At 39.8% G+C, this 27,485-nt stretch overlaps 1 protein-coding gene across 4 annotated transcripts in view; it reads right to left on the bottom strand.

Moving 5' to 3' along the window:
- Nucleotides 1-27,485, bottom strand: part of GNE (glucosamine (UDP-N-acetyl)-2-epimerase/N-acetylmannosamine kinase) — a 51,479-nt gene that overhangs the window by 18,119 nt on the left and 5,875 nt on the right. Inside the window, exons 1-4 of one of the 4 annotated variants that reach the window (XM_054584654.1) lie at nt 22,166-22,229; nt 20,313-20,516; nt 17,613-17,818; nt 6,238-6,689 (exon numbers count right to left, since the gene is read on the bottom strand). In XM_054584654.1, the coding sequence (XP_054440629.1) occupies nt 6,238-6,689; nt 17,613-17,818; nt 20,313-20,351 (697 nt within the window). In that variant the 5' untranslated portion in view covers nt 20,352-20,516; nt 22,166-22,229. Of the gene's footprint in view, nt 1-6,237; nt 6,690-17,612; nt 17,819-20,312; nt 20,517-22,165; nt 22,294-27,485 lie in introns of those variants that run through there. The other 3 variants (XM_054584656.1, XM_054584655.1, XM_054584653.1) reach the window with 3 other exon arrangements.

Genomic DNA, 27,485 nt, shown 5'->3' with positions numbered 1-27,485 from the left:
ATGGACAGTGCTATGCCAAAGAAACAAAACATGGATCAACGGGGCCTAGATTACCCCATAAAACTAAAAATGAGCTCTGCTTGCTTATTTTTTTTGTATACATATTATTTACTTATTTTTTACTTACATGTCATGTTTATTCTATTACAGTTGTCTCAATTTTTACTCTTTTACCACCCTCCACCCATCCTACTCCCACCCCCTCCACTTTCTTATTTTTAATGAGAATATATTTCTTTGTGATATTAATTTTAATGATCACCTTTATATTACACTGTAAGTTTATCATTAATTTCCAAATTCAAACAATAGCAGGGATTTTTTTTTATGATTTAATGGTAACATAATTTTCACTAAGAATCTTCAGTAGTATTTGAGTGAAAAGACTTTAGGTTCCAAACTTTTATTTAAAAAATTTTTGGTCCTATATTATGTTATAAGCTGGGGTTTTGCGGGGGGGGGTACAATTATTAAAGTTTTGTGCAAAGTAGGGAAAAGACCTAAAGGCCTAAAAGAATCTATCAGAAACAGAAGCCTAGAAAGATGTGATCAACATAAATTTAGCTAAGTCACTAGATAGAGGTCAGGGCCATTAGAAACCAAGGAGAGAAAAATAGCAATAAAAGAGATAAAGGATATGGTACACGTTGGCCTCGCTATGATGCACATTTCTATAATGTGAATTAGCTCATCTGTGACTGGTAAATTGAAGAAAGATGTCAGTCTTTAATGTAGTAGTTGAGTTATTCATACATGATTCCCCATGGCTGGATACAAATAACCTTAACGTAAATGTATACAACAAGCTCTGCAGTACCTGTGTCTCTGACCTCTGTGGCTCTTTTTTTTTGGCGGCAGGGGGATGTTGCGGCAATTTTTCTTTGGGAGTGAGGATGTTATAGAGCTCCACAGTCCCATGCAGAGAGGACCATCCCATATAACTTATTGCGAAGGGGCAAGTGGAAGGTGAAGAGGAAGAAAAGATACAGCAGTTTACCCCAGAGAGCTTTCCACTTCTCATTTCTCTTCTCCTTTAAGTGTGATTGAGAAGCATCTGCACTATACAGAAAATAACCCTATAATCTGCAGTATATGCAGCAGGATTGCACTTTGTAACCTAAGACTCTATATGGAGCCAGTTTCTTGACTTAAAAAAAATAATAATAAAAGGAATCAAGATGGTGGAGGAGTGACTGGAAGTCACACTGACCTCCTCCCAGGACCAACCTGGAATTACAACTAAATTGTGGAGAAATCACCTGGAACAAACAACTGAACAATAGTGAGAGAGGAGCCTTGCAACTTCAGAGACAGAAGAATAGGCTTTAGCGCAATCTAACCGGTAAGGAGTGCAGTAGAGACTCAAGAAGGTGGGTAGGGCACCCACAGGTGGCAGCACCAGAAGATATTGAAACGGCCAGTTGGATCCCCCTGAGAAGAGTGGGGTCTAAACCAAAAGTGGGGATCTCCAGCCCACAGCATCAGAGCCCAAAAAGGATACAGAAAACAGCCAGCTCTGAAAAGCGGCAGGGTTGCTCTCTGCCAGAGACAGGCGGCTTGAGATGCAAAGAACTGTTTAAAGGGCCAACGGATGAATTTTTATTTGCAGCCACTTACCCTGGTCTCTGGCAAAGGCGGGGCAGAGTGGGCTAGAGACACCTGAGGGGACACTGGGGAAGGAGGCTTTGGGGAGAGAACTGAGAGAGTAGCCGGTGGGATCTCGGTGCTGACTCATCCCCCAGTGGCAGCAGCCATCTTGCTCAGGCAGAGACCACTCCCCCTGAGCAGCACCAGTGTCAAAGGACCCAATAGCCCCGCCCCCAGGTGGGATTCCACCCTGTCCTGTGCTGTCTAAGCTGCCTGCTGAGTGGCAGCCACAGACAGTAGATCCCTGGCTAAAGGGAATGCAGAGAGGTCTGGAGACACTTGAGGAGGGACTGGAGATGGAGGCTCTGGGGAGAGAACAGAGAGAGTAGCTGGTGGGATCCTAGTGCAGACTCCTCCCCCATATGGCTGCAGCTAGAAAGGATCCAATAACCCCACACCCAGGAGGGACTCCTCCCGCCCTGAGCTGTCTAAGGCGGCCTGCTGAGTGCAGAGTGAATAGATTAACAGCTGAAGGAGACAGCCACAAACAGTAGATTACTGGAAGTCTCAAACATACTGCCTAAAGTCAGACAGGGTCAACATCTGACATCATCAGAAGCAGATCCAGAAAGTAAAAACAGTGGTCTCCAACCATAGAAGTTCACACCACAAAGTCAGGAAATCAAGACAGATCAACTTAAGAATCAGAAGCAAAAGAGAAGAGTCTCACAAATAATGGGAAGACTAAGAAATATGCCCCACTCGAAGGGAAAGGAGGAATCCCCAGGAAAAGAATTAAGTGAAATAGAGACAAGTAAACTACCAGATATTGAGTTCCAAACAACGGTTTGAAGGAAGCTCAGTGAGCTCAGTGAGCTCAGAGAGAACTACAAAAAACTACAGGGAAACTATGCGGAATTTACTGCAAACTATATCAGCACGGAAAAGAATATAGAAACTATCAATAAGAGACAAGAGGAAATGAAGAATACAATTTCTGAACTGAAGAACACAGGAGAAGGAATCAAAAGCAGGCTAAGTGAAGCTGAGGACCGAATCAGTAAGCTGGAGGACAGAGTAGAAAAAAGCTCCCAGAAAAAGAAAATGAAAAAAGACTCAAAAAGAATGAAGAGGCATTGAGGGAAATGCAGGACAACCTGAAACGTAATAATATCCATGTAATAGGGATATCAGAAGGAGAAGAGAATGAGGAAGGGATAGAGAACCTGTTTGAAAAAGTCATGATGGAAAACTTCCCTAATTGGAGGAGAGAAAAAGTCACACAAGTCCAGGAAGCACAGAGAGTCCCATTCAAGGGGAACCCAATGAGGCCCAATCCAAGACACAACATCATTAAAATGGCAAATATCAAAGACAAACAGAGAATCCTAAAGGCAGCAAGGCAGAAAGACGTAGTAACATAAAAGGGAGCCCCGATATGGCTAGCAGCTGACTTCTCAACAGAAACACTACAAGCCAGAAGGGAATGGCAAGAAATATTTCAAGTCATGAAAAAAGCAAACGCCTGCAACCAAGACTGCTCTACCCAGCAAGGCTCTCAATTAAAATGGAAAGCAAAATAAGGAGTTTCCCAGACAAAAGAAGGCTAAAAGAATACACTTCCACCAAACCAGCACTGCAAAATATGCTAAAGGGACTGCTTTAAGATGAAGAAAAAGTTTCTATGAATACCCAGTTCCTTTCAGTCATCAAAACTTGATATTACCAATATTTTCAATACGCATTAATCTGATTGTGACAATGATGTTATTTTAATTGTTCCTTTACTATTTGTTGAAACTAAACCTGTTTTAGTATATTTCTTGCCTATTTCTTTTTTTTTTTTTTTAAAGCTTTAAATGACATTTTGGTATTCTTTACACACCATTTATTGATTAGCAGTTTGTAGAACTTTTTTCCCTAAAAACAAACAAACAAAAACAACCTATTAACCATGTTTTAGATATGTTGCAAATACTTTTCTATTCTATTCCTTGTCCTTTAACTTTTTTATATGTATATTACTATATAGTTAAATGTTTAATGTAGTCATATATCAATATTTACTTTATAGCTTCTGGGGTTGAGTATTTTACTTCAGATCATGAAAAATATTAGTTCTATTTTCTTCTAAAACTTCTTAGATTCTACATATTGATTTTTAACTCACCTGAATATTTTTTGTATAATGTGTGAAAAAGGGTTCTATATTTGTTTTATTTCAAGTAATAGTGGTCCATGCACCTTATTTGTTGAATAAGCCTTATTTTACCCATTGATTTGAAATATCAACTTAATCATATATTACATTTCAGATATATACGTTTGTCTCTAGAATGCTCATTATATTTCATTGATCTGATTGATTATTTCTGTGCAGGTGTAATGCTGGTTTAATTGCTGAGATTTTATAATGATTTTAAATTTTTTAATATTTTATAATTAACTTTGACATTTAAAAAAATAAAAAAAAAATTAATCTGCATTTAAGAAAGAAAGAAAGAGAGAGATGGAAATCCTACCTTTTGCAACATGGATGGAACTGGAGAATATTAAGCTAAGTGAAATAAGCCAGTTGATTAAAGACAAATACCATATGATCTCACCTACAAGTGGACTCTATTCAACAAAATAAACTAACGAACAAAATAAACCACAAGCAAGGATACACGGAGCAGACTGAAAGTGACCAGAGGGGATGGGGAAAGAGGACAATGGTGGAAAGAAGGAGAAGGGACTAGGCAAAGAGCATGGGTGAGTGACCCATGGACATGGACAACGGAGTGGGAATTGACTGTGGGAGCGGGGGGTGGGGGATGGGGGGGATGGGTGGAGGGGGGTAAGGGGATAAAAACTGAGACAACTGTAATAGAATAAACATGATTTATAAATTTAAAAATAAAAGGATGGCAAAAGAGCAAAAACTAGATGTCTTTAAAAAAAAATTTAACAAACAGTAACAGACAGCACAATGACCTGGAGCTAGCCATCCCTGGCAATAATAGGTTTTGTACAAAACCTATGGTTACTTCTCGATGCACAACTTCTGACATTATCACTCTGTCTTTAACTCCAGAACTCAGCAGCGTCGGCCCTTCCACCCAACCCTTTCCATTAAGGTGCCATCATTTTGTTTTGTGTTACAGTTCTATATTTACTCTGGTATTTCTTTCATTATTGGGCATTTAACATGTCTTTTTAACTTTGCTAATATTTTTATTAGGACTGTTATTTATTAATGTTCTGGTTACAAAGTGTGATAAATATAAGAAGCAGGTACAGACTTTGCACAGTGTATTATTGCCAGGGGTAGGTGGCTTGGGTTCATTGTTTTGTTCCCAACCATTTTCCTTCCCCACTCAACACACATATATACTGTATTTTTCCTTTAATCTAGTTTTTGCTATCCTGTCATCTTTATTTTCATAAAGACACTGCTCAAATGGTTCCAAATAGAATTTAAGCCCTACAAGTACAAGTTTGCTGCATTCTGCTTTATAAGGATTATTTTCTATTCATTACAAGGTTTTCAAAAATCCAAAGTTTTGTAGAACACATATAGAGCTAACAGTATAATCAGAACAGAATGAAAGAATCTTTACTTAGAATATACAAAGAGGAGAGACTAAAGAGATACGTTTATTCCACTAGCATTATCTAGACAGGTTCTTGAATAACTACAAATCTGTCCAAGAGTAAGAAATATATAAAATGGATTAACTTACATAGTAGAAAAGCCTGATCCCTTTCCTGTTTCAATGTGATCTGATTTAAAATATACATAATCACCAAATCAATTTATTCATTAACTTTATTATTCAATAGATCTACCTCTTCAAAAAGGAGAGTCCTAAATACCTAACCAGATGATTAATTCTGATTTGTCCTCTAGATAGTACTCTCTCTATAAATTAACCGAATTCTGTTTGTAAACCTATTATCTCTGCCTCTGATTAGCAAAAGGTAATTTCCAGGAGATTAGATCACTGAACATTGAAGATTTCAGACCTTAAGGCTTATTTACAGAGATAAAACTCTAATGGTACAACTATGACTTTTATTTCTAATAATAATCATCATAATTCCTTTTAATAAGTACTTTTGGCTTACTAACTACTTCCAACATTCAGTACCTCATCTAAGCATTCCAACAATCATGTAAGAAAGACATCAAAATTAAAAATAACAAATTTTTCATTGTACTAAAAATCAAAGTAAAAGAAAACAAAAATAAAAGCATCCATAATTCTACTAACCAGAAATAAATATTATAAATGACTTGGTGTATATCCTTAAACTTCCCATTATGTTACTGTTGTCATAGAAATGTCATCATATTATACATGAATATTGTATCTTGCTTTTTCCCCCTTTTTGCTATGTCAAAATCTATTCCTGTAACTATTCACCCATCACATTATATTTAATGTATTAAAAAGCACTTCATTGGTAAATATCCATTAAGCCTATTTTACAGAAAAGGTGAGTCTCAGAGAGGTAAAGTCAAACCAGACGTCAAGATCTGTGATCTAAAACTTTAGCCTTCCGATTGCTAATGGCATATTCTATCCATGATAGTTTCTGAAAAGACTGAAATATACCCAACACTGACAAACACAACCATTAGTCTGAACAAAGTCTGAAACGTACCTAACCACATCCGAATGATGCTCATGTAGTCTTTGTTCTTGGCACAGAGAAGTTTGTCATAAGACGGGCAGCCTGCCAAAAGGATGCGATCATGGTCCTCACACATGGATATCAAGTGTTGCTCTGCACTTCGGGTGCAGCACACGTGATAATGAGCCAGTTTTGTTATGGCATGTCTGATAGAATCGTCAATGGTTCCACTGACTTCTCCACCTTCAATGTGAAGGATTCGGATGTTCATCAAGGCAGCAGATGTTGCCAGTGCCAGGGCATCAAACCTGTCTCCGTGAACAATCATGATATCAGGCTTCAGGCGATTAAGGACATCGGGTAGCTTCACTAGGGCCAGGCCTACTGACTCGACCATGGCTGCCTCATCTTCCCCTCTAACAATCGTGTGTAGCCTGGTGTTAATGTCAAAGTCATCTTGTTCAATCATGCGGTATGTATTCCTAAGGCAGGAGAGAAATAAAGGTGTGAGAGCATGTTCATAAATACAGGGGCATTAAAAACATGAGAAAAGCAATCTAAAATCAACTCTGAAGGGAGAAATATTTTATAAAATTTCCTTGTCAAATAAATTGAAGTATAACTTACAAAAATTAAAAGCACAGACCATAAATGCATAGATCACTTGATTAATGTTTCTGCCTGCACGCCCTGTAGCCACCACCCAAATTAAGATAGAACCACCTGGCTGCTCTGTCTGTGGAGTAGCCTCTCTCGGTCTCACTGCTTCACCAACGCATTCTTTCACACAAAAAAAGAAAGAAAGAAAAAAAAAAAAAAGACATAACCATCCAGCAGCATCATGGAACTCTTACTTAGGCAGTGAGGACCCGGAGGGAGAACTACCTGAGTGAGAATTTTATTAGGAAAAAAAAGACCAAAATGTACAATGGCCATGACTTTTTTAATGTATTTATAAATTTTAAAAAAGAAATATGCTACTTAATAGAAAAAACATTACTTATAAAAGCAAAGCTCATTTAAAAAAATGGTAGGGAACCAGGACACCTGACATACTAGTATAATATAAAGTTCTGAATGATGGAAGTTATCACCTGAATTTTCTTTGTATGTTATTATTGATGCAGCATAATTCTGATTGGAGTGAACAGATAAGTTTGACAGCATTAATTTGGCTGTGAAATGCACTTTCAATTCGGTCTCATGCTTCAACAACAACAGCAACTCTCAGTGCCTTCAAGTTCCCTATCTGAGAAATGATCTTATTGGGCATACGCAGGCTTGGTGACACATGTTCGTCTCAGACGAGAATAACTCAGATGGTGGAGGGTCAGTGAAAGCAGCTAGATCTTTAGCCCTGCTAAACTATCCTAGCACCTGATTCTAGAATATTCCCATTAAGTCTATCAATGATGGGGCCAGAGATGGGGCCAGAAATGGATGGCATGGTGGGGAGGGGAAACCTAGAGGCAAAGGGTGTGGGGTTGTCAGGTAGAGACAGCCTTTAGCGCCCCTTCCTCAAGAGAAAGACCTCCAGTTCTTTCTTATCCTCGTTCCCATGGGGCCCTGGCTCTGGCCAACCATCCAGCACCCTCTCGAGTATGCTCTTGGCAGAGGAGGGCATCTGACTGACCAGGGGTAGGGAACTGTTTGCATGATGCAGCTGAAAGACAGGTCTCAGCGACAGTCCCTTGGAAACAGTAAATGCAGCTATTTGGCGTCTTGGGGCAGGGGAAGTTTTCTGTCTGTTATGACGAGATTCTACAAGATATGGCTTTTTCCCTAAATGTGTAATACACTTATTGTTTAAAAATTGAAAAATACCGAAAATTATCACCCATAAACCTACATTCAGCAATATCAGTGTTATTTTGATTTATTTCTAGCCACTTCATGCATATTTTAACATGGTGGAGAGCACACTACACATATAATTTTATAATTTACTTAATTCATTCAACACTAATATTTTCTGAGATTGTGAAGGATTCTTTACAAACATCATTTTACATCATATGGATGTCCTAACAGTCACTTTACAGATTCCTTTGGATTTTCCTACATAAGCTATGTTGTCTATAAATAAAGACAGTCTTTGTGCCTTTATATATCTTGCTTATTGTATGGGCTGTTAATGTCTAGTACAAGTCGAAGAGAACTGGTTAAAGTTGAAGTCCTTACCTTGCTCCCAATTATAGAAGGAAAGCATCCATTTTATGTTAGTTACAGGTTTTTCACAGGTGCCCTTTATCAGACTGAAGAATTCCCATTCTATTCCAAGCTTACGACAAGAATTTAAGCAGTTGTTTAATTTTGTAAAATGTTTTTTAACATATATTGATGATCCTATGGGTTCTCTCCTTTATTCTGTTAAGATGTGAATTATACTAATTGATTTTTCAGATGTTAAATTAACCTTGAATTCCAGAGATAATACATCACTTGGTCATGATGTATTAATTGGTTTTTTATATTACTGGATATGATTTGCCAATATTTTGTTCAAAACCTTATTTCTACATTCACAAGGGACACTGGTCTGAATTTCATTCTCTTATAATGTTGTTGTCAGGTGTTGATGTCAGAATTATGCTGATCTTATAATCTGAGGGGTCCTCTGCTTCTCTATTTTCTGAGTTTGTATAAGATTGGTGTTATTTCTTCTTTAAGTATTTGATAGAATTCATGAGTGAAGTCTTGTTTGTGGAAAATTATTTTTATAGAAAGTGTTTGATAATGAATTCAGTTTTTAATAGACATAGGGCTACTGAGATTTTCTTTTTTCCTGTCAGTTTTGGTAAGTGGTGTTTTTCAAGGAGTTTGTCCATTTCATCTAAATTGTCAGCTTTCTTAGCCTAATATTCCCCTTTTAGTCTTTTAATGGCTGTAATATTTTGAAAGAAATAACTTCTGGCTCTGTTAATTTTCTCTATTGTTTAATCTACTTTTATACTTCATTGATTTCCCATCTTTATTATTTCCTTCCTTTTACTTACTTAGGGTTTAATTTTCTCTCTCTCTCTGTTTACAAAAGTGGAACCAGATAATTGATTCTAAACTTGTCTTTTTATTTTTTAATAGTTTATTTTTTATTGTATTTTTTCCATTACCATTTGTCCCCCTTATACCCTATACATTCTTCCACCTTCACCTACCCTACAAACTTGCCTTCTTTTTAATATAGGTATTTAAAGCTATAAATTTCCCTGTAAGCCCTGTTTCATCTACACCCACAAGTTTGGTATACAGTTCAAGATATTTTCTAATTTCCCTCATGATTTCTTGTTTGACCCACGGGCTTAAAACTTATAAATAAAACAACCTAATTAAAACATAGGCTAAAGACCTTAACAGACCCCTCACCAAAGATTATATAAAGATGGCAAATAAGCAGATGAACAGCTGCCTCATACCACATATCATCAAGAAAATGAAAATTAAAACAACGAGATACCACCACACATCTATTACAACAGCCAAAATCCGGAACACTGACACAACCATTTGCTGGTGAGGATGTGGAGCAACAGGAACTCTCTTTTACTCTAGGAGAACGCAAAATGATACAGCCACTCTGGAAGACAGCCTGGCAGTTTCTTACGAAACTAAATATACTCTAGTCATACAATCCAGCAAAAATGCCCCTCTGTTTACCAAAAGGAGCTGAAAACCATGTCCACAATCCATACAAAAACCTGCAAAACAGGTGTTTATAGCAATATTCTTCTGTGATAAAAAGAAATTACTATCAAGCTATTAAAATACATACAGCAAATTTAAATGCATACTGCTAAGTGAAAGAAGCCAATCTGAGAGACTACCTACTTTATGATTCCAACTGTATGACACTCTGAAAAAAGCAAATCTGTGGAGATGGTTAAAAAAAAAAAAAAAAAATCAGTGGTTGACCGGGCTTGGGGGGAAGAAGGGATGAAATGGATGAAAGGATATAACATATTTTTAGGGCAATGAAACAACTCTGTATGATACTGTAATGATGGATTTATGTCATTATAGATTTGTCCGAACCCACATAATTTATACCACCAAGCTGAACCCTAACGTGAACTAGAACTTAGGGTGATAATGGTGTGTCAATGTAGGCTCATCAATTGTAATAAATGTACCACCCTGGTAAAAGATGTTCATAATGGAGCTGTGGCTGGTGTGGCTCAGTGGACTGAGGGCCGGCCTGTGAACCAAAGGGTCGCCAGTTCCATTCCCAGTCAGGGCACATGCCTGGGGTGCAGGCCAGGTGCCCGGTGGAGGGCATGTGAAAGGCAACCACACACTGATGCTTCTCTCCCTCACTTTCTCCTTCCCTCCCCCTCTGTCTAAAAATAAATAAATACAATCTTTTTTAAAAATTTTTTAAAAGATGTTTATCATAGGAGAGGCTGAGCATGTGTCGGGGCATGGGGTATATATAGGAAACTTCTCTACCTTCTCCTCAATTTTGAATATTCAGTAACTACTAATTTGTACTTCTTAATCCCTTCACCTTTTTCACCCAGCTCCACAAACCCCTCACATAAGTCTGTTTCTGTTCTGCTTGTTCTTTTTTTTTTATTCCACATATAAGTGAAATCATATGGCATTTGTCTTTATCCGACTTATTTCACTCAACACAATACCCTCTAGCTCCATCCATGTTGTTGCAGATAGCAAGATTTCATTCTTTATTTTTTATTGTTTTTAAAAATTTTATTTATATATTTTTAGACAGAGGAGAAGGAGGGAGAAAGAGAGAGAAACATCAATGTGTGGTTGCCTCTTGTGCACCCTCCACCGGGGATCTGGCCTGCAAGCCAGGCATGTGTCCTGACTGGGAATTGAACCAGCGACCCTTTGGTTCGCAGGCTGGCACTCAATCCACTCAGCCACACCAGCCAGGGCATTGTTCTTTTTTATTTTTTATGGCTGAGTCATATTCCATTGTACACATGCAACGTTTTTTCTTTATTCATTCATCTGTTTACGTATCTTAGCTATTGTAAATAATGCCGCAGTGAGCATATGGATGTATATGCTTTTTTCGTTTTTTCAGTATGCATGTTTATTTCTTTCAAGAAGTAGTATATTAGTATTATTATATGTATTAGTTTAATTTTCTGATTCTTTAAATTATATCTTGTTGTTTATGCTATTACAGTTGTCCCAATTTTTCCCCCTTTGCCCCACTACACACAGGCCCCCCCACTCCCTCAGGCAATCCCCACACCATTGTCCATATCCATGGGTCAGCATATATGTTCTTTGGCTACTCTATTCTCAAAGCTGTACTTCATATCCCAATGACTATTCTGTAACTACCTATTTGTACTTCTTAATCTCTTCACTTATTTCACCCACCCCCCAGACCCCCATCCCATCTGGTAACCATCAAAACATTCTCTGTATCTATGATTTTGTTTATTTTTTAGACTCAGTTATTGATAGGTATGTATTTATTGCCACCTTATTGTTCATATTTTTTTCTTCTTCTTAACGAAGACCTTTAGTACTTCATGTATTACTGATTTGGTGGTAATGAACTCCTTTAGCCCTTTTCTGTCCTTTGATTCTAAATGATAACTTTGCTGGGTAGAGTAATCTTGGTTGTAGGTCCTTGTTTTTCATCACTTTGAATGTTTCTTGCCAATCCCTTCTAGCCTGCAAAATTTCTTCTGAGAAATCAGCTGGCAGTCTTATGGGATCCCCCTTGTAGGTAACTAACTGCTTTTCCCTTGCTGCTTTTAAGATCCTCACTTTGTCTTTAACCTTTGGCATTTTAATTATGATGTGTATTGGTATGGGCCTCTTTGGGTTCATATTGCTTGCTCTCTGCATTTCATGAACTTGTACATCTATTTCCTTAATCAAGTCAGGAAAGTTTCTGTCATTATTTTTCAAGCAGGTTTCTAATTTCTTGCTCTCTCTTCTCTCCTTCCAGCACCCCATGATGTGAATGTTGGTACATTCATTACACTATTCTCATTTTTTTAAGTTCTTTTTTCTTGCTATCCTGATTGGTTGTTTTTTGCTTTCTTATATTCCAAATCACTAATTTGATTCTTAACTTCATTCACTCTACTGCTGATTCCCTATAAACTGTTCTTTATCTCAATTAGTGTATCCTTCATTTATGACTGAATTTTTTTTTATGCTTGGTAGAGTGGCCTAATGTAGTAGGCGTCCTGTAGGGTCCTGTGGCACAGCCATCTCTATTACTGAAACTGGGTACTCTAGGTGCGCTCAGCATGTGGGCTGTGTACACCCTCCTATTACTGTTGAACCTTAATTGCTGTTGGCACAGCCAAGGACAGCCACTCCCCGTGTTCTGTCCGGGGTCACACAGCATAAGCTACGCAGTGATCTGCAGATGGTTGCTACTTGGGTGGGGCTCAGAGGTGTCTAGACAAGGCCAAGGTGTGAACCAAGGCTGGCTGCTAGTAGTGCCAGGCCTAGGGCATCTTAGCAAGAGGTATGGGGCTCACTGAAGCCAGATGCTGTTTGAGAGAATTTAGGAAAATCTGAAGCATGGGCCAAGGCAAGCCATCTGTATGGAAAAGCCACTGGAAACAGCTTGGGTGGGCCTGAAAGTTCAGTGGGACTGGGTCTCAGGGAATCAGCAGGATAGGGCAAACGGTGTGAGCCAGGTTGACATAGTCTCGGATATGGCACTCACCTGCCAGCTCTGTGGCTTTGTGTGGGAAGGGCTCAGAAAAGGAACAATGGCCTCTGCTAGCACTTCTGTATGGGAGAAAGGTGCCCCCCAGATCTCACCTTGATGCCAGATAATTCAGTTCCTCCCAATATGTCTCTGATGCCTTTCAATCTACTGCCCCTGGGCTAGAGCTCAGAGCGAATGTGTCTGAGGGCAAGCCCTTTGAAAGGAACTGCCTGGGACTCTAGAAGTTTCTGTCTTCCACAGCCTCAGTCCACATTGCTTTCACAGCCAGAAGTTATGTAGACTGATCTTCCTGGTGCTAGAACCCTGGTCTGGGAGCCTGTGTATGGGGCTTGGTCCCCTCACTCCTGAAATATCCCTCCTGATTTTTATTCACCACACATGGGATGAGACCAGCCTGTTTCACCTCTCCTCTTACCAGTCTCAGCGTGGCTTTTTCTTTAATTCCATGGTTGTCAGGCTTCCATTCAGCTTGACTTCTGATGGTTCTGAAAGACGGTTATTTTATAGTTTCATTTTAATTGTGATGTTGTATATGTCTTCTTGATTTAGTGTTTTGGGTTTCTTCGAATACCCAGAAGTGGTATTGCTGGGTCCTACCTTGTCTCTTGTTATAGCCTTTGTTTTAAAGTCTATTTTGGCTGGTAGAAGTACTGCTACTCCAGGTGTTTTTTTTTTCCATTTTGATTTTCATGCAATACCTTTTTCTATCCTTTACTTGCAATCTGTGTATCTTTAGATCTATAGTAAGTCTCTTGTAGACAGCATATGCAAGGGTCTTTTTTTCTTACCCATTCAGTCATCAGATGTCTTTGATTGGAGCATTGAATCCATTTCAATTTAAAGTAATTGTTCTTAGATGTGTAGTTACTGCCATTTCATTATTGACATTTATCTTTTTTCCTCTCTTCTTAAAGAAGTCCCCTTTAACATTTAGTGTAATACTGGTTTGGTGGGGATGAACTCCTTTAGTTTTTTTCTTGTCTGGGAAGCTTTTTATCTGTCCTTTTATTCTAAATGATAGCTTTGCTGAGTAATCTTGGTGCTTTACATCATTTTGCATATTTTGTGCCAATCTCTTCTGGCCTGCAAAGTTTCTGTTGATACATCAGCTGACAGTCTTTGTAGTAGCTCCTTTTGTAGTAACTAACTGCTTTTCTCTTGCTGTTTTTAGGATTCTCTGTCTTTAATCTTTGGCATTTTAATTATGATGTGTCTTGGCATGGGCCTCTTTGGGTTCATCTTGTTTGGAACTCTCTGCACTTCTTGGACTGGTATGTCTATCTTCTTCACCAGGTTAGGGAAGTTTTCTGTTATTTTTTCAAAAAGGTTTTCAATTCCTTGCTGTCTCTCTTCTCCTTTCGACACCCCTATGATGCAAATGTTGGTGTGCTTGAAGTTGTCCCAGAGCTCCTTAATCTGTCCTCATTTAAAACAATTTTTTTTTCTTGTTATGATTAGGTGTTTTCTGCCTGCTTATCTTCAAAATCCTTGACTTGATCCTCTGCTTCATTTATTCTAATGTTGACTCCCTGTCATGTACTCTTCATTTCTGACTGGTTCTTTTTAATGTTTTCTATCTCCATTTTTCATGTTTCCTATCTCTTTGTTGAAGTTCTAATATCTCACTAAAGTCTAATGAAGTTCTCATTGAGTCCCCTAAGTTCATTGAGCATCCTTATAACCCATGTTTTGAACTCTCTATCTGATAGGTTACTTGTCTCCATTTTGTTTAGTTCTTTTTCTGGAATTTTGTTCTTTCATTTGGGACATGTTTCTTTGTCTCCTCAGTTAGGCTGCATCCATGTGTTTGTTTCTATGTATTAGGCAGAGCTGCTACATCTCCCAGTCTTGGAAGCATGGTCTTATGTCGATGTCCTGTAGGGCCCAGTGGCACAGCCTCCCCAGTTACCCGAGCTGGGTGCTCCAGGTGTACCCCTCCATGTAGGATATGTGCATCCTCGTGTTGTAGCTGAGCCTTGATTGCTGTTGGCATGTCAATGGCTTCAGGCCAATCTGCTGCAAGGATTGGCCATGATCACCTTGGAGGATCTGCTGTGCAGCAGCCAATCTCACAGAGCCGTACTCACTTCAACAGGGCTGAGGTGCCTGCTGATTCTGCCCCTTGAGTATGTCACTCATGGAGGTGGTTGGGTATTTTGGTGTGGTCTGAAGCTGTCCACCAGGAATGCTGGCTCTGGGGCCTCCTAGGAGGTGCAGGCCAAGGTCATTAATCACCTATGCACTGCCAGAGGTCCCCCAGGATGAGCTTCAAAGTGATTTGCAAATGCCCGCTACTTGTACTAGCCTCAGAGGTGCCTGCAAGGAGCCACTCCTTGCACCAAGGCTGGTTGCTGCTAGTGCTGAGCCTGGGGCCACTTAGCAAGAGGTACAAGGCATGCCAAGACCAGATGCTGTTTGTTTGAGAGATTGTAGGAAAGTCTGCATCTGAGCCAAGACAGTCCATTCGCATGGAAAAGTCAATGGAAACATCTTGGGTGGGCCTGCAAGTTAGGTGGGACAAAGCTCAGAAAATCACCAGGGCAGGATGAACTGTGTTAGGGTGATGGAGACTCAGATATGGGGCCTGCCTGCCAGCTCTGTGGAAGAAGGGCCCAGAAAAGGAACAATAGCCTCTGCCAGCACTTCTGTCTGGGACACAGCTGCCCCTCAGACCCTTGCCCTAAAGCTAGATCATTCAGTTCCCCCCATATGTCCCTGGCACCTTTCTAGCTGCTGCCCCAGCTCTGGAACTGGGAGCAAGTAAGTCTGAGTAAGTCCGTGGGGATCTTTAAGAGAAATGCCTGGGACTCCAGGAGCATTCTGTCTTACTCAGCCACAGTCCCAGGTAGTTTTCACAGCCAGAAGTTATGGGGACTTCACTTCCCAGCACTGGAACCCTAGTCTGGGGGCTCATGTGGGGTTGGGGCTCCTTGCTCTTCAGCAGCCAAGATATCCCACCCAATTTTAACTGCCACACGTGGATGTGGGGCCAGTCCATTCCTCATCTCCATCCCTCCTACCAGTCTGGATGTGGCTTCCTCTTTATATCCTTTGTAATAGGACTCCTGTTCAGCTAGATTTCAGGGTATTCTGAATAACGGTTGTTCTGTCGTTTAGTGGTAATTTTGATGTGGTTGTGGGAGGATGTGAGTACTGCTTTAACCTGCTCTACCATCTTGGCTGCTGCTCTGTCCATTTTTCCCCCATTCTTGTTGGAGGAACACCTTAGAGCCAGGTGTCTCAGCCTCAGCACTATTGATATTTTGGGCCAGAGAGATCTTTGTTGTGCGGGAAGCTGACCTCTGCCCTGGAGGATTTTTAGAAACATTCTTTATTTCTTTAAAAAATTGTTAAGTAAATAAACAAATGAGTTTCTCAGTAGTCTTCATTCATTTTATTCCCTTTCCTTTTTTTGCCCAACTAAAGAAGTATAAAAATGCTCTTTTTAAAAAATATCCAAGCAGTTGAGGTAGAAAGGTAGCTTATTTTTTCTGTTGGTTTAATGTCTTCTTAAAATAGTTAATATGCTCTCATGGTTTAAAATTCAAGATACAAAAGGTTTTATAGTGAAAAGATTACCTTCTCACTTTGTTTCCCAGTCATTTAGTTCCTCTCCCAGGAAGCAACCAATTTCTTCTGTTAGAATGTACTTTAAACATATATTTCCATTAAGGCTTAGTCAAATTTCCTATTTAACCGTTTCACTAGATAAACACTGCCTTTCCACTCTTAGTTATTGTGGTCGGCAGATAAGATACTTACCACAATTTGCAAACTTTTCTCACAGAAGTAAAATAATCCACTTAGACTTCCATTTCCAGCCCTGGCTAACATTTCTTTTCTATCTCATCCTAACTTTGCCCTATGTATATAAGAAGTGAATTTTCTTAGGCAGAATTCATTTCACATTTTAAAAAGTTATGAGATTTTGAGCTGTCCATAAATTTATTCTCTAAGTTAGAACCGAATTACTAAATTGGTTTTTGGAGGCAAGTTTTTATGTGGTTTTTGCTGCTGTCATTATCTTGTTTTTAAACAGTCTGAAAAAGACTATTTTCTTTAACACGATTTTTTCACATTTAATATTATGTTTTTGACCATCTTTGGAGGTTGCATTAATGTTTTCATGCCACAAGGGTGCACTAAATGCTACTTTATTACATACAACACAATGTTCACCTTTCATTCTGCTCTCTCAAAAATTTCCCAACTTGTCATTTTTCTTATTTCAATTTTGATCAATCAAAATAAATATCAATGGTAATGGTACTATAACATTCTACCTTCCCTTGTGAATCAATTAGATTTTTAAAGTCTTGTTTCATACCTACTATTTTATATACTGTTGAGCTATATACCGGTTTTAATGCAAAATTAACATTAGAACTCGCAAAACAGATTACATGGAATCACATTATTATATCACACAATACATAAGTGCCATTTCTCCTGAACGTAATAACAAGCATCAAGCATCTATTAAGCAACATCCCTGTGACAAATCCTCTATACCATTCCATTCTTCACAATAACCTACAACATAGGTTTTCACTCTAGTTTACAATTGAGGAATTTGAGGCTCAGAGATGCTAAGCAAATTCTTCAAGGCCACATAAAAACTAAGTGGTAGGACTGGGATTTGAAGCTAGGTCCACATAGTTCCTAGATCCAAGTTCTCCCCAGTACACCATGTTGCAATGAAGAATATCATAAGAAAAAGCTTTCGTCTTACCCATAGTCATCTATCAGGTGAGAGCCAAGCACCACCACATCAAGGTCAAAGAACTCTGGTTCCGTTTTAATGCCAAACATGATTGGTGCGAGTTTAGAATAATCAGCACGATTGCAAGTAGCAACGCACACCCGAAGCTTTCGGTTATTCCCATTCTTCTCCATGACTTGTTTTTTTCTTTTTGAAAGTTCCTTAAAATAGAGTTCCTGGAGTTGCAAAAATAAAAATGATTTATGATCAGGATGGTATATCCTAGATATAAACAGGATTTTGTGGTTGTAAGTCCTTATTTACCTCCCCGCCCCCCAGTCCCAGCCTCCTTTGTTTGGAACATAGCCACTGGTATGCCCAGAGTTGTGAAATTCCAGCTGACTCACTAAAACTCCACCCCTGTCTGTCAAACTTAAGAAAATAGACTGGAATGCAATTAAGGAACAGTGACGTAAATCAAGTCTCACTTAAAAGGCGAGGAAACATCAGCTCTTAATTAAAAATTACTTGCCATACCTCACAATTGATTCCGACATACCAGACTATTACAAAACTTTGAGAATTACTGACCTGGTTCAACTCCCTCACTAACAAAAAGGGAAACAGGTCTTAAGAGGGGAAATTACTTCCCCAAGATTCAGGATCACATCTTAAGAGATGAGATCTATGCTGCCTCACACCACACACACCCTATACACAAAGCACTGTGCTTAGTGCTGAGGAAGAGAAAGATGAGTAAGATAAAGATTTAAAAACAACAACCAAACAAAAAAAAAAAAACCAAACCCACAACCCTACCTTTAAGTTCTCATTAGCACTTACTGCCAGTGATTAGAAACTTGACAATCCCAAATGCCAACCAGAATACCCTGTCCCATACGCACCTTTAAGTCATTATCCCAAATAGAACTCATTTTCTTTTCCAAACCTGTTTCTCCTTCCTTGTTCTCTCACTCACTTATGAACTTCCATTCATTCAAATGCCTTGACCTCCTTGTCTCCTGTTACTCACCCTGTACCTCCTCAAGCCCTATCAACTCCACCTCCTGAATATCTTTCAAATCTATCTCCCCTCCCCATCCCCACCAGGGCACCCCTTGTCCAGTGCCTCTTCTTGGGCCTGAACTATGGTAACAACTGTCGAAGTGACTTTGCTTGTCTCTGGTCACGCCCTGTCTCCCACAAAACTTTCCAAGTGATCTTTCCAAAGTTCCTAACTCTGATTTTCACACTAAACAGGATACATCACCTACAGGTAAAGTACAAATTGCTGATTTGGACCTAGCCCATCTTTCCACCCATTTCTCCCCTAACTACAATTATCCTTACTCTGTGCCAAAGCCATTCCAAAGTCCCTGAAGTTCAACCAGTGGGTCTCCATATCTGTGCTTTTCTAGATGCAAGTATCTCTACCTAAAACTTCCTTTCCCTCTTCTCTGGACTCTTCCTCCTACCTCAAAATGTGGCCTTAGTGTCACCTCCTTTGGAAAGCTTTCCCATAAACCTCATTCCTCCACACCCCACCCCTCTTTGCTGCTGCCTGCCTCAGAGCACTGCGGCCTTACCACACAGCTATACTATTGCCCAGCTCTTCTGCCTTCCTATCCCCCACCATTCTATACCCTCCATTCAAAAAGTAAAAATCAGGGACAAGGGATAAGAGGTACGTTTTATGGAGCATTTCAAATTTCTCTATGTCAACGTAAAATTACACTTCATGGATGATCCCAAAGTTTATCTTCCAGGAAGTGTATAAATGTTTACAATATGCACTCCAGAACACAGGAAAGCTTAAGTAAGGATGCCAATAAAAAGAGAGATGCCAGGCCTGGCCAGATAGCTTAGTTGGTTAAAGAGTCACCCCATACGCCAAGGTTGTGGGTTCGATCCTCGGTCAGGGCACATATAAGAATCAACCAATGAATGCATAATTAAGTGAAACAATCGATATTTCTCTTTTTCTCCCCTCCTTCCTCTCTCGCAAAAAATCAGTAAGTTAAAAAAAATTAAAAATGGTTGTTTTAAGTTTTCTTGTATATAATCCTTTTTTCCACTCATCATTCAATTTAATCTGAATAAATTTTTGGGGATATTTAATTTGCTGGGTGAGGCAAAACAAATCATTAGTGGTTGGTCAATTTGTATTTATTTTAAAAGAGCAGCAAAGTTTCCATCTGGCAGTACTAAAATGCTTAGCATTTACCAGGTAACTCAAAGGTTATTCTGCCAAAACTGAAAATAACCTAGCTATATCAATAAACTATAAAAAAACAAAGTAACTTAGGCCAAAACTTTGTTAAGGAGTTAAACCTTAAAAGTAAAATAATAGTAAAATGCATTTCTAAGAAGTGAATTCTTTTTAAACAATAACAATTTAGCTTATTTTTTGATTAGGTAGTACATTTACATGGTTTAAAACTGAAGCCACAAAAGGCTGTTAGCAAAGTCTTCTGTGTTCCCAACTATGCAGTTCTGCTGAGCTAAGAGTTACTAGTTTCTTATCTATCCTACTATAGATAAACTATGCATGCATATATAAATAAATGCACATATATTTCTTTAACAGTAAACATTTGCTAAGAACTTCTGAGGTGCCAAACACTGTGTTGAGGAGTTTTACAATCATTAACTCATTTCATCCTCATAGCCCTATCTTACTTGTCCCATTTTACAAATGGGTACACTGAGGTACAGTGGAAAATAATTTACTTGCCCCAAATCACAGTTAACAACTGCCAGAACCAACATCAAACCCAGCGCCCTGGCTGGGTAGCTCAGGTCGTTGGAGCGTCCTCCCGAGAGGCCAAGGTTGCCGGTTCTATCCCGTCAGGGCATGTGCAGGAATCAACCAATGAATGCATAGGTGAGTGGAACAGCAGGTGGATGTTTCTGTCTCTCCTTTCCTCTCTCTCTCTAAAATCAATAAAAAAATCTTTAAAAAATAAAAATAAATAAAGTTAAATTAAAAAAAAAAATTCAAATCCAGCATTCAGAACACTGCCCACATCCAGTGTCTGCCTTGATCTCATAAACATCCCTGAGTGAGAACTTTTTGTGCCTGGTCCTGCCATGAGAACAATGATACTGTAGTACCCCTCTCTCATCTGACGTTTCACTTTTTGCAGTTTCAGTCGTCCATGATCTGAAATTATTAAGTGGAAAATTCCAGAAATAAACAATTCTTAAGTTTTAAATTTCACGGTTTTCAGTAGAGTGATAAAATCTCACGATATCCCACTCTGTCCTGCCTAGGATGTAACTCATCCCTTCGTTCAGCCTCATATGATATATATGCTCCCAGCCATTAGTCACTTAATAGTAGTCTCTGTTATTAAAACGACAGTCACAGTATCACACTGCTTGTATTCAAGTAACCCTTATTTTACTTAATAATGGTCCCAAAGGGTAAGAGTAATGATTCTGCTGGCAGTTCAAATATGCTGAAGAATACCTGTAAAGTACTTCCTTTAAGTGAAAACGTGAAAGTTCTAAACTTAACGAAAGAAAAAAAACCATACCATGAGCTTGCTGCAATAAGAATGAATCTTCTGTTGTATGAAATTGTGGAGAAGGGGGAAAAATCGTGCTGGTTTTGCTCTCACACCTCAAACTGCACAAGTTAAGGCCACAGTGCATAAGAACTTTGGAAAAGGCATTAAACTTCATCACAGGTGTGTATACATAGGAAAAAATACAGTACATATAGGGTCAGGTACTATCTGCTGGTTTCAGGCATCCACTGAGGGACTTGGAACAGGTCCCCCATGGATAAAGGGGGACTGCTGTGCATCACTTTTCCCTCAGTGCAAAGGGGATGAGACTCACAGGAATAAAAGAAGGAAGGGACTATGTAAAAGGTAGTCAGAAATGCAGAACCCTGTTCCTGACCCATCATTGGGTTTGGCTTTTCTCAGGGCTTCTTAAATTGGATTAACCAGTTATCTATAGTGCTAAGCTGTACCTCAGCCCTCTCTATCAGAGGGGCAAAGAATACCTTTTCGTGCTGTAACCATTTTACAAGTGTGCTGAGGATGGGGGCGGGGGTGTGTGTGTGAAATAAATGCATATCAAACTTCCAAGGAAACCCAGACTAAGAATGTAGTCAGGGTTGGGCGTAGACTTTGTAAATAATCTTTTAGTTCAACCTTTATATCCAGAGCAACTTGCCTGCCAAGTAGTTCTCTGTCCTCTCTTGCACAACTGTGTTAACGGACATTATCTTTCAGGACAGCCCGTTTTATTACTTGAAAGCACTGTCGTGGGATAGTGTCACGTCGGGACACTCTCTGACACCGCCCCCCACCCCAACTTCCCGGTTACTCGCCGGGGGCCGCACTGAACCTGTCTGCTCCACCCGCCACTTAGTGGGGCCTATAACGGGACTAAAGAGGGACCCTGGCGTGTAGGCCAGCGGGAGACAGCGGCCCGGTTCGGGTGTGGGCCGTGGAGTTTAACGCGTTGCAAAGCCGCGTACTGGGGGCCGGGGGAGGAGGCCCTAGAAGCCGGGAGGATGCTCTCCCCAAGCCCGCCCCCCGAGTCCCCGACGGACGCGTGGCTCTCACCAGTAGGTAGTCCGGCTCGCTCCCGCCCGCGTCGCCGCCGCCAACGCTGCCAACGCTGCTGCCACGCCTCGACTGAGAGCCGTAGGCAGCGCCACCAGGCAGGCAGTGCGCAAGCCCGGCCCCCCGGCTTCCGCAACTCCCAAGAGTCGATGACTCGTCGCTCGACCCCTGCTCTACACCCGCCCCCCGCCCCCCGGCACACCCACCCCAAGCATCGTATCGACGAGCTGGCCCTTACGTCACCTGAGATGAATCCTGTGATTGGCTGTGCCTTTCTATGCCCCACCTTCTCCCAGTAGCTTTCCTGACAAGAGGGGCGGGAGCAGAGCGGGCAAAGCGCTCTAGGTGGTGGCGGCGGTGTTGGTGTCACCGGCCCTTCTTCTCGCTCGCCGGCCACATGACCGCTCGGAAATCCGAGTTTTCCCAAGGGGCATTTGTTTCGGCCTGCCGTTCCCTGAGTCATTTCACAGGCGTGGCCAGAACAATACTGTCGTGTAGCCTGTCCACCCAGAAGCGTCTCCGGAGTTAAGCCTTGCCAGTCCAGAACCCCGACTGCTAGAAGGCTCTGATGGCAAATACTAGCTGATCGTTTTAAGGAGCTCCGTCTGGGCCTCCCCTGCAAGAGAAATCTCAGCCAGTCCGGGCCCAGGGACAGCCAGAGAGGAACACAGCTGTGGCACAGAGTGGTGGGAAAACGTTCTCACAGGTCCTGATGAAGACTCTTAAATGATTGTTTCAAACTCCTGAGTCATCGCAGAGAAACTGAGTTGGGGATAACAAAACATTAAAACTTTTTTTTTACAACCACAGGTGAAATTAAACAGTCTAACAACTCGTTGAAAGTTCTTACATACGGTGAATATCATATCAAATCAAATTTTTGCACTTGATTTTTCAATTAATGACAAAGCTTAATTTGCATAAGACATTAATCGTTAGTTCCCCTGCAGCTAGCTTGGGGCCACTAAAAGGTCACATCAGGCACAAAAGGACCAAAATTAAGGGGTTTTGTACCAAAAAAGTGCCATTGGGTTCTTTATCGAATATCATTGTGGTTACTGTGTGGACAATGGATTGGATCGAGAACGATAGCGGTCTTTGGAAGGATGTGTAATGTGGTACCACGCTGACTGCACCTGATGGGACTGGGAAGAGTCGGACTTTTCTCTAAATTCCTATTTAAAATATATTTTGTATTTTGTAGTATATGCACATATTTGGTATTAAAGAGAATAAATTAAAATTAATTGAAAGATGGTGGCAGTGAAACTCAATTGAAGTGGATGGATATGAGATTTAGTCTGGAAGTGGAATTAATGAAAATTAATTATGGGTTAGGTCTGAGGGGATAGCAAAAAAAGGAGGAAACAAGGATGACTTCCAGGTGTCTGGCATTAGTAATTGGGTGATTGGTGCCATTTACCAAGATGAGAAACACCAGGGGAATGACCAGGTTTGGGGAGTTTAAAGTAGTTTTAATTTGGCCTATCTTATGTTTGAGATACCTATCAGATAGCTACCAAACAGGCAATAAAACATATGAATCTGCACACACATTCACCATACCATAGTGAAGTTCCCTATTGTTGCTGTAACAAATTACCTCAAACTTAGTGTCTTGGAAAAACACAATTGTGTCTGAAATGGGTTTCATAGGGCTAAAATCAATGTAGCAGTGTAGGTATCACACACAAAAAAATTTGTAACTATGTGGGGTGATGGAGGTTAGTTAACAAGACTTACTGTGTTGATCATTTGGGTAAAAGTAGGTTTACAGTTGTGGGTATGTGAAACAGTTTATTCTTGTATTATTATGTATTAACTATTGTATTATTTTCCATATGAACAACTGTAAACCTACTTTTACCCAAACCTGTATATATATATTGATTTATTGTGTTATACATCTAAAACAAATGTAATATTATATGTCAAATCTCTCTCAAACACACACACACACGCACGCACACACATGCACACACACACAGATACGTACATACACATCCCTCTCTGACTCTCCTGCTTCCCTTGTTCACTTAAAAAGACCCTTGTGATTACATTGGGTCCACTCATGTAGTTCAGGATCATCTTCCCACCTCAGAATCCTAATTTAATCACATCTCGAAAGTCTCTTCTGCTATATAAGGAAATATTCATAAGTTCCAAGGATTAAAATGTGGACATCTTTGGGCAGTTACTACTTTGCCTACCACAAGTGGTATTAAAAGTCCCAGGAGATGTTCAAGTTGGGCATATGACTTTTGAAGTTACATATACCTCCATATACCCAGAATAGAACATTAATTTTCTTCTCTTCAAGTTAAGAAAAAAATTAATTTCAAAAACAATGTTAAGCCCTGGCTGGTGTCGCTCAGTGATTTGAGCACCGGCCTGCAAACAAAAACATTGCTGGTTCAATTTCCCAGTCAGGGCACATGCCTGGGTGCAGGCCAGGTCCCCAGCTGGGGGCATGCAAGAGGCAGCCGATCGATATTTCTCTCTCTCCCTCCTTTCCCCTCTCTCTGAAACTAAATAAATAAAAATTTTAAAAAATTTTAAATGTTAATGGTCAATTTCTTAATCTTACTGTTTATTAAATGCATGTTTAGTTTTTAAACATTTAAGTTGTACTCTTAAGATATGCGCACTTTTTTTTTAATGCTCACCCAAGGACATTTTTATTTGCTTTTTTAGGAAGAGAGAGGAAGGGAAAGAGAGAAACATAGATGTAAGAGAAGGATGGATTGTTTGCCTCCTGTCACACCCAGACTGCGGATCCACACCAGGACCGGGTATCATCACACCTGGACCGGAGGGGAACCCACAACCTAGGCATGTGCCCTGACTGGGAATCGAACCCACAACCTTTTGGTTGCGGGATGACACTCCAACCACTGAGCCACACCAGCCAGGGCTCCTGTGCATGTTTTTGTATGCATAGTATAAGTACAATATGCTTTTTAAACGTATTGTCTAAGATTATAGTAGGAAAAATATAACTAGAAATATAAGTACTTTTAATAATAGGTAATATAATTTCAAGAATTTGTGCACTTGAAGGTTCTGTGTTTGACCAATATTGAGAATTTTATATTTCCATATATAGTCAAGTAGTTCTGCATTTATGGAATCATTTAACCTTAAATGAAATTATCCTCTTTCAAGAATTTCCCCCTATGTCCTCTTGAGATAAAATTATAGCAAGTAGCTATAGGAGGTATTTTCTCTGAGCTTTTTGGAATCACTTTCCTATGGGTAAATAATGTTACATTTCTGGACTCTGTTACTTGTTATTTGAAAGAATGAATTAACACACCAAAAATCTCCCTAAGTCATAGAGTTTGCTGATTTGTCTGATTTCTTTTGACTTTAATCTGAGGGCTCTACAAGCTTCAATGAAGTACTTATAGCTTTGTAGTATAATAAAATTAGGTTTTTCTATAGATTGTTTCATAAGCAGAATTATAAATCCTGGCATTCAGGGCATAATTAGACTATCAAAGAATCCTAGACCTTAAAACATCATCTAATCCAATCTTCTCATCAAAGAAGGAGATGTCTCTACAGTATCCCTGACAGGTGTTCATCTGGCCACTTAGAGAACTTTTCTTCTAACAGGGATTTTTCTTGCTCTTTTATTTGGTGATTTAATTATAAAGTACACTGCCTTCCTATAAATTCTAGTATTAGTAGCCTACTATTATAATAAACACCTTCTTTACATAAACTTAGTACTCCTAACAATGCCAAGATACAACTTCCATCATACCCATTTTATAGATAGGAAGACAAGCACAGACGGAGAGTTAAGTTCCCACAGCTGTTAAGCAGATGAGCCCAGCCCTTGATCCCACGTGTTTAGCCACCTCCCTATCATAAGCAGAGCCCTTACACGTTATGATATAAACCTATCTTCAGGTTGATCTCAATCATCAATTTTGGGGTAAGTTGTTCCACTAGTAAGGGATTCCCATAATTCTTCTATTATCCAGCCCACATCTCTCTGTATTGCTCACATAAATATCTTAAGAGATTTTTAAAGATATATTCTTTACAATCAAGATATATAATGTCTATAACATTCTTCAATTGTACTAGTTTGATAAAAGCTTCCAAAAAAAAGATCAGTTTGGCACAACTTTTTAAAATAAACTTTTAATTGAAGTATGAAGAAACCTCACACATAGTAAGCATGTGTTGAATTCTGAATTTTCATGAAGTGAACACTCCTAAGATAAAGAAAGAAAACACTACCAGTGTACATGGGTAAACTACCCAAGAGCTGCCTATCTACTACCCGTGAAAAGAGCCAGCACCAGGGCCATGCATAATAATAGACACAGTAGTATTAACAAAGCGTGTTAACCTACCCCTCCCATTTCTACTGTCACCACCTTAATTCATTCAAATCTTCATCCTCTTATTTCCCTAACTCAGAGAGGCCTATATTTTTGTGATTTTTACATACCTAAACTCAAGATTTATTTTTAATCAATGTATACGTTGAATGTAGTTTTTATTACAAAATCTCTTAAGTCAATAGTGTCTTAGAATTAAGCAGGCATGGCGCCTCAGGCCGAGGTTACTGTGCTTCTCCCTGCTCCGCCAGCCTGCATTCCCTGGCTTCTCTGCTCTGCCCTGCACACTGCGGCCTGGTCAAGCTACTTAAAAGACTGCTTTCGTTAAGTCATTTCTTTGATTAAGAAAAACTTCTGTGTCTCTCCATTCCCCGCTAGGTAAAGCATGCCTAGGAGATCAACTTTGGCAGTAAAGGTCCCCAACGATCACACCCTGAGCTCTTCCTGGCCTTACCAACATTATTTTCCTCCCCAGGCCCTTCCGCGCCGAACAGATCACTGTCTGCCTCTGTCGATGTCATTCCCTAGTCAGCCTTCAAGTCCTATCTCTGTTGTGAAAACTAATCTGAGAAAAACAGAGAGGATTGGTCAGTTGTAAGTGAATTGGAAAATGGGTCATAGTAAAAAAGGACACAGATATGCTATGAGAGGTAGCACAGGTGGGCCATGCAGAGAGAATCCAGTCCCTGACTTGCCTCTCTAACTTCGATCCCTGTGTATCCTTAAATCATCTTTTTCTTAAGGTGCCCTCTTCCTTGCAATCAGAAGACATTAAAAACAAAATTGTAAGCCAAGAAGGCTCTCCAACGCCATCATTTTGATTCCCTACTCCAACCCATTGGTAGTACCTGCTTAGAGAACTATGAGGAAAACGACACTGAGGCTGAGTTCGATGGAAAAGAGTATTGTGTCTGCCGTGTTGCTTTTTAGGGGAGGTGGGAAGGGAGGCAGGGATTGTGTTG

Source organism: Pteronotus mesoamericanus, unplaced genomic scaffold (assembly GCF_021234165.1).
Source record: "Pteronotus mesoamericanus isolate MK-2021 breed Mesoamerican mustached bat unplaced genomic scaffold, CSHL_Meso_final contig_78, whole genome shotgun sequence".
Lineage (NCBI taxonomy): Eukaryota > Metazoa > Chordata > Mammalia > Chiroptera > Mormoopidae > Pteronotus > Pteronotus mesoamericanus.
This window is presented reverse-complemented; position numbering and strand designations above follow the sequence as displayed.